The sequence below is a fragment of the Hipposideros armiger genome, unplaced genomic scaffold, assembly GCF_001890085.2.
Source record: "Hipposideros armiger isolate ML-2016 unplaced genomic scaffold, ASM189008v1 scaffold_1251, whole genome shotgun sequence".
Classification (NCBI taxonomy): Eukaryota; Metazoa; Chordata; class Mammalia; order Chiroptera; family Hipposideridae; genus Hipposideros; species Hipposideros armiger.
This window is the reverse complement of record NW_017732601.1, coordinates 154,226-162,413: the sequence shown is the minus strand read 5'-3', so window position 1 is coordinate 162,413 and position 8,188 is coordinate 154,226. Positions and strand designations below refer to the sequence as shown.

Below are 8,188 nucleotides of genomic sequence, written 5' to 3'. Positions count from 1 at the left end.
GGGAATGACAGCCCCTTCCACACTCGGAGATGGTGGGAAGGCCCAATTCTAGGGTCCGAAAGGCCGGACGGTTAAAGGCACAACAGGATTAAGAAGTTCATTTCAAGGCCACTCTGGGAGGTGGCCAACGATGTGCTCAGGTCCTTTCCTCGGTGCCAGGGAAGCCCTGGTCGGCCTGCAGCATTTCGGGTCTCACCAGCTCTCCTGACTCTTGGCACCCGCCAGCGGCGGTTCCCTGAGCCCCCTTCTTTCGCCTGGCCTCCGCCTCTGGAGGCTCCCCATCTTTCCCTCTTTCCTCCCTGGGGAGCAGAGGAGGATGCCTTGCGGGAGTCCTCACGCTCCCCGCGCCGCACGCGCCCACCCCGCGGCCTCCTCAGCGGGCCGGAGCGGCCCCCCGAGCTCGGCGGTGCACGAGAGGGTCCCGCCGCGGCGCAGCCGGAGCCGGAGCCGGAGCCGGAGCCGGAGCCGGAGCCGGAGCCGGAGCCGGAGCCGGAGCCGGAGCCGCAGNGGAGCCGGAGCCGGAGCCGGAGCCGGAGCCGGAGCCGGAGCCGGAGCCGCAGCCGGAGCCGGAGCCGCAGCCGGAGCCGGAGCCGCAGCCGGAGCCTGAGCGCTAGGTCGCTTCTTAACGGTCCCACGACCGCGCCCCGCCTGGCGGCGCCGCGGCTGCTGACCGCCCGCCCCCTGCGTCATGACGCCAGCGCCCAACACGGAAGCCGCTCGCGGCGCGCCTGGTCCAGCCGCGGGCTGAGCGCGGAGCGGCGGCGGGCGCAGGATCCGGGTCCGGGTCCTGGCGCGAGCCGAGCGCAGCCGCTCTCTCCAGCCGGACGGAGCGGGCAGAGCGAGCGAAGTGGGGCCGAGCGCGCCAGCGGGCGGAGCGGGGCACGGCGCGTCGGGGCCGCCGCCGGGGGGATGCGGCTGCCTCCCCCGGCGGGCGAGTAGAGAGGGCGGGTCCCCGGCCTCGGGAGCGCGGCGGTGGAGGGGACAGAGGCGGCGGCCATGGCGACCCCCGGCAACCTGGGGTCCTCCGTGCTGGCGAGCAAGACCAAGACCAAGAAGAAGCACTTCGTAGCGCAGAAAGTGAAGCTCTTTCGGGCCAGCGATCCGCTGCTCAGCGTCCTGATGTGGGGGGTAAACCACTCGGTAAGGGCTCGGGCTGCGGCGCGCAGTGCCTTTCCTCCTCCTCCTCCTCCCCTTCCTCCTCGCTCCCTTCCTCCTCCTCCTGCTGCAGCTCCTGCGGGATTGGGAACCCGAACGGGGCCCCGGCCCTCCGGCTGCTCGCCCTCCGGGGCTGCCCGCCCGCCGCGGCGCCCCGGTCACCCCAGCCCCGGGCGCACGCCCGCGCCTACGGGCCGCCCGGGCGCCACTTGAACCCCATTTGGACCTAGATCCGGATGCGGGACGAGGGGTCCCATCTGTATTTGAGCCCTGCAGCTGGTACCAGTGTCGGCCCCCACCCCCCAACCCCGTTTGTCTGCCGGTCGGTCTGTCCCCGCAGCCCGGAAACTGGGAAGTTTGTGCGGGTACCGCTTGCCGGGGCTGTGAGCCTCGGCGGGGGCTGCTGAGGTTAGAGTCCTGGCGATCGCTCCCTTTGGCGGGGGACGGCGGGGGCGGCCCGGTCCTCCCCCCGCCGGCAGGTGTACCTGCCCGAGGCTAGGAGCGTCCGGAGCCTCCCCGCAGGGGAACGTGGATGAGAAGACTGGAGATCGGGGAGATCTGGACAGCGACTTTTCGTGCTTAGGTCCTTTTTTCCATTAAAGACGATATTGTGGGACACAGGAATCTTTTTGACAAAGAAGAGCCAATGTAAATAGGGCCTGGGGTTTAGCATCTTCCTCTGCTCCGCTCCCGCATCACCCTGCCGCTGTGCTGGCTGTAGAGCTGCTCCGCGGGGAGGCTTCCTCCCCACACCTCCTCCCCCACCTTGGGGGCCTGGCCGAAGTCACAGACTGCGGAAGGGCGGCCTGGGGAGGACCGCGGGAGGGGGTCTCGGCGGGCGCGATGGAAGCAGGTCCTGAGTTGACCGCATCGGTTCTGGGGCTTCTTTCAAAAGGCCGGAAGAGAAGGCTTGGAAAGGTTAGCTTAACGCACAGCCAGAGGTGGTGGAAGATGCGCCGCTGCGGGCTCTGCGGACTGCAGTTTGAGGGTCTCAAATAGCCTCCTGCTGATCCTACAGCAAGAAACTTCTGCAGTTTTAATCTCCCTAGGATCTGGAAACGTGATAGGAGCTGTTGGCTGAGCCATGAAAGTTTAAATGAGCCTGTGAATTTTGACCATGACCTTACCCACTGCAGACAGTTAGCATGTAAGCTTGCTTTCCGTACTTTTGATACCGATGGATGCCTTTGTGCCCTTTTCAGCATAATAGAAAGGACAGAAAACCGTGCTGGGTTTTAAAAGAGCGTTCTGAATTTAATGAAGTTGTTTAAAATGGCTCAAAAGCATCATACTTGTATGTTTCTTTCCCAAGCTGAGCTGGGGAAAAGGTGAAACACTATCAGGATTGATTATGTTTGCATGGAGTGACAATTTTTTAGGAAGATTGAGTACTAATTATTTCTATCATCTAATGCCCGATCCATTGAAGTTCATTTTAACTTCCTGACAATGCTAATTTAGCAATTAGGAATGTAAGCTTTCACAACAGCACACATTACTGCACCAAAACTCTTCTAAGTTTTATTACAGTATATAAAATGAAAATTTTCCAATGTACTAAGTCTACAGAGTTATGTCTAATTCTGTTAAGCTTTTTTTTTTTAATCATTTCTGTTGTTAGTTACTTTTTTTTCAATTAATGTTGTTCTGTTTCTATGGGTGCTTTTTATCTCCTTTGGAGTTCTGGTGTTTTGGTCAGGAGAGTGTTTATGTCTGAGGGTTTAATCTAGTAAACTAGTGTCAACAGTATACTGCTGAAAAAGAGTGTGCACTCTGGGAATTAGTCTGAATTTCAGTTTACTTTAGAAGAATCTTGTAATTGTGCATGTTTTACTGTAACCACTTATGTTGCTACTTTATATTTATGAATTGCTACATTTGTTTTAGAATTTTTTGCCAATTGGAAATAGTTGGAAACCACTTAAGGCTTATATAAGTAATGTTTAATTTGAAGATAGTGCATTTTGTGTTATTTTCTTTTGCTTTCAAGAAAAGTTAGCAATTCTAAGTATAGTCATCCAGAGAAGTCGAGTTTCCACAGTATGTAATGTAACCGTGTTATTCATTCAACAAATATGTTAGGCCACAAAAAAGTGCCAGCCACTGTGCAAATATTGCTAACAACACCCCTCATATTTTTGTCCAAATATGTTTGAGGGCTCTGAGAAAAGTCTGTTTCACAGCCTTCTTTTTCAAAATGTCTGTTTTAGTTATTAGTTTTTGGGAAAAAAAGAAAGGAAGTGTATATAAAGATGAAATCTAAGCCCTTAGATGCTATGGGTTTCTGGTTGATTTCAGTTTAGGCAATAAAGTCTAATATTAGATAAATGCTTTTATATGTCCTTGTGTGTACTAAAGTATAATATGAGAATACATAGGCCAGCATTATTAAGAAGGAGCAAGCATAATGTTGTATATGAATGGGGACATCTGAGAAAGCATAGCAGAGAAGGAACAGATTATTCAAATCAAGAATCTTTTCCTACATTTCTAAGGTGATCAGAATTATTGGGAAAAGATTTGTCACGAATATAGCAATTTAATGCTTTTAAAATTCATTTGAATTTGTCTTAAGATCATTTAGAAATAGCCATACTTTTGGAGCACTAAACGGGAACTGCTTATTTGTTTTAGCATGTAGGACCTTCTATGGGTATTGGGAATCTTCTGCATACTATGGTAAAATACTAATTATTTCTCTAATTCTGTTGACCTTGGGCCTGTTAACTAATGGTGCATCAGTGTTTGCATCTGTGAACTAAGGTGATTGGACTGGATGATTTCCAAGTTTTTTCTAACTTCAAGATTCAACTGTTTTTAGAGTCTACTAGAATCATAGCATTATTAGGATGCCCTGACTAGGAATAGTAATAGTATGTAACACAGGTTGCTTTGCTGTTACAACCTTGCTAATGCAGCAGCATTCGGGGAATTTTCAAGGCCATGACGAGGGAAGGAAATCCGAGGTGACTGTGAGAGATGTGTGAACTAAGAGTTTGTTGGACTGATTGTAGTTGGACTGCATTGCAGTCCATTGAGTCAAAGTCTGTTTGACTGAAGTATAAAAACTTGCAATTAAGGTAGGAATTTTCAAGTCCATTGTGGTGGTAATTCTCAGTAAGAATAATCCTGACTTTGTGTGGTTAATTTGATATGTTACTGCTTTCTAACTTAAAATACCCATCAGTGAATGGATCACTGCCAATTTTTAAGTATTTTAAGCAGAGAATATAATTGAATACATAAAGGAAGAGACAACTTAAAAAGGCAATTTTTGTCTTGTTACATTTGAAATTAAACTAAAAATGATCAGGCAGTTAGCTTCTTAAAATTATATTTTCCGTATTTGCCGGCGTATAAGACGACTCGGCGTATAAGACGACCCCCTAACATTTCCACTCAAAATACAGAGTTTGTTATATACTCGCCGTATAAGACTACCCCCTCTTCCGCACACCTTCCACACACCAAATAAAAGGTAAAACAATATCAGATTTGATTTCAACATTTATATTTATATTCAAATGCTTATGACATGCAGGAAAACTGTCACAAGTCTGTATGTAATCAAACATATACATAAATCGCGATTCGCGATTTTGCGCTATCATACTGGGTGTATGGTCGGCTGTGTGCGATTTTGCGAGTGTGGTAAAATCGCATAACAGCCGAATCGCATAACAGCCGAGCATACACCCAGCAGCGCTGCTGATGCCTGAACGGTATGTGGAATGAAGTGGGCGGGCATCGGGAGGCCACTATGGCACGGGGCAAGCACTATGGGCAGTCTATCTGAAGTGTACCTGGCGTATAAGACGACCCCCCACTTGGAGGCATATTTTTCAGGGCCAAAAAATCGTCTTATACGCCGGCAAATACGGTTAATAGTGTGTAGAGCATGTAGAATGATCTGAGCCAAGACTTGCTTTAAACATATATTCTAAAAGATTTTTATGCAGAGTGAAATGTGAGCCTTTTAGAAATTATATTTAAAGACCTATTTAAATATCTAGAGGAAGACATTATCTGTATAGAAAACAATTAAAGGATATAAAACTTGTTTAAAAAATATAGAATTTAGAACCAGCCATTATTAATATTAACATCTTTTGGTTGTAAGCCCTGGAAACACAAATGAGCTTCGGCCAAAATTTTAACTATTTGGAGAGTTTTGGAGGTCTATCACTGAGGGAGTTAGAATTGGTAAGCAAACCAGAAGAAGAACACGAATAGGGCTGGGCTTCCAGAACATTTGGATCTTGGTGCTTGAGAGTGCTGTGGGACTTTTCTGACCTTTTTGTCTTCATTCTTGCTCATAGCTGACAGGTTTCCTCCCCCCGGGCAGGGAACTATTGCTTCCTGAATTTCATATTTTGTACTTTCTGCCCTCCAAAAGGGATTTTCTGTCTCAGATTCAGTTATAAAAATCCCATGGAAGGATTCCTACTGGCCCGGCTTCTGTCAGCCGTGGCCTTCCCCTAGACTGAGCACTTACAAAAAGTGGCAGCTCCTGCCTGTTGGAATTGGCAGGGAAACAGGACAGGGAGTATCAGGCAGGTATCTGTCCTAGTAATAGAGCTGGGGTGTTTATCTTGGTGTTGTGTACTGCGTTTTGTGTTTTAACTAAGATGTGGTTTTCTGGGTAGAGTATTCATAGCTTTTGTTATATTCTCAAGGTCCAGGACTTGAACTAGGTAAATACTATATTGGAGAAATAGTGATGTCTTTTAGGTTTGTGGGTTCATATTTGGGCATTGGAAAAGATAAAAGAAAACCAGATTTAAAAATGAAATATATGACTATGAAATATTGACTGAATAGAATGCAATCAGACAATTAAAATGATAATTAGCTAGACATTAAATGAAACTCATTGAGTAGAGCCCAACTAATTGTTTACTGAAGAACTAGTCTCATACTTTTTGTTTTCCCTTCTCTTTTTAGAGGACAGAAGAATGCCAAGCAGGCATACACAAAGTTTATTATCTGGGAAATAGTTTCATAAGCCCTAAAATTTGGGATGATAGCCTGAGAACAGAATACATTTTCTTCTCATATAGTTTAGAGTGAACTTGAGTATTTAGAATGATGGCTATGACAGTGATTCCTCTTTCTACAGCAAGGTTGTCTGCTATGCTATGCCTTTCAAAAGATTTTCAACAAGAATTGTGATAAACAAACAAAATCTGCCATAAGCTGATTAGAAAATGCAGTCAACCAGAGTAATTAACTCTTCCAATATACCCTTTGAAATATACATTTTGGAACTGAAAGGGATTGGTGGAATTTGGCAAAATGGTTTGTGCTCAGACGGATTAGGTTCGAATCCTGCCTCCATCATTTATGGGCTCTTTGAGCAGATAGATGATTTAGCCACTTGAGCCCCATTGTGCTCCTTCTTAAAGTGGAGATGATGATTACCTCACAAGATTATTTCGAGGGTTAAGTAAGATTATGTATTTAAAGCCTAGCACTGTAATTAGCACATAATAAGGATTCAGTAATTGATACCTAGAAATGATCAGATTTAGAAGCAGTTAGGCTGGTAGCATATTAATAAACACTAGACAAGTGCTTCTCAAAATTGTACGTGTGTGTGAATCATTCGGGGACATTTTAAAATGTGCAGATTCTGACTCAGGTATGGGGTGAGTCCTGAGAATCTGCATTTATCACGCTCTTAGGTGATTTTGACGCTGCTGGGCCCGGGCTGCATTTCAAATAGCAAGACAGTTGAAGGAATGTTCAGGATTTGTGCCCTGACTGTATGTGATGAATCCTTGGAAGAAAGGTGACCCCATGAGAGTTAGAGAAGTTAGGAGAAGGAATTGTGTGTTAAAAAGGATAATGTTTTTTGGTGGGGGGGGTAAGAAATGTTGGGTGATCGTGAGTGGACATTGTAGTGACAGTGCCCACCTGTGGGGTGTTGGAAGGTGGAATTAGAACTCGGGAGCAAGGTTGGGGGGTGGGGGTGGGGGTGGAGAATTGAGAATTGTCCATGCAGGATTAGTAAGCCGTGGGGGTAAATTAGATCTCTGAGGGAGAAGGTGGAGCACTGGGGCACTTGCTTTGAGGGAAGGAGCAAGGAAGAAGAAACAGAAGGCAAGAGAACACTCAGTAAGAAGGCCAGCAGAACTGGATGCTTTGGCGATCACGATGGTCATGGATGTACTGTTTTGAGATAGTAGTTTATTGGGGTGTGTGTGTGTGTGTGTGTGTGTGTGTGTGTGTGTGTGTGTGTGAGCTTAAAGATCTAAGGAGTGAATGAGTGACAGCAGAGGCAACCTCTCTTTTTAGAAGGTTAGAAGTAGAAGGAAGGTGAAAGATGCTACTTTATTTTGGAATACCTACATATTTTCCTTGACGCCATCTCTTCCTTTTCATTTTCTCCTATACCAATCCTAACTGACGTATTTCTCTCATTCTGTTTTAAATACCTCTTAGCTTGTTTCCATGTCTCTAGTTTTATCCACATTTCTGTTTTTGTCGTGGACCCCTGTGACAGTCCAGTGACGGCTATGGACCCCTTCTTAGAATAATGTTTTTGAATGAATACATGAAAATACATAGGATACATACTACCACGCTCACTGATCCTCTAGCTCTACCCATGGGCCACGTGAGGGTTCATGGAACCCAGTTAAAAGACTGCAAGAATAAGGTGGGGTGGGAATTGGGAGAGCACACCGTAGCCAGGAAGAATACTACATAGTAGGAACATTGCGTAGGTTGAATTAATGACCTGCTGAGATCACAGTGCTAGTTGGTTGTGTGATTCAAACCTGTACCCTTAACCATCGATCTGTACTGCCTGGGCAGACCTGGGAGTTATTCATTTCGTTGAGGTATTTTCTTTCCTTTCCTTAGTCTTGAAAGCTTTGACAGAGTACAGTAGTCCCCCCCTTGTCTGTGGGGATATGTTCCAAGACCCGCAGTGGGTACCTGAACCATGGATACTACCAAGCCCTATCTGTACTATTTAATTTATAAATTTGTCATAGTAAGAGATTAACAACAGTAATGAATAATAAAA

The 8,188-nt window shown here is 46.6% G+C and overlaps 1 protein-coding gene across 1 annotated transcript in view; it reads left to right on the top strand.

Moving 5' to 3' along the window:
- Positions 1-720: 720 nt before the first annotated feature.
- LOC109376974 (phosphatidylinositol 5-phosphate 4-kinase type-2 alpha-like) overlaps positions 721-8,188 on the top strand; it is a 155,938-nt gene continuing 148,470 nt past the window's right edge. Inside the window, exon 1 of the mRNA XM_019633152.1 lies at positions 721-1,140. Coding sequence (XP_019488697.1) covers positions 997-1,140 — 144 coding nt within the window. The 5' untranslated portion in view covers positions 721-996. The remainder of the gene's footprint in view (positions 1,141-8,188) is intronic.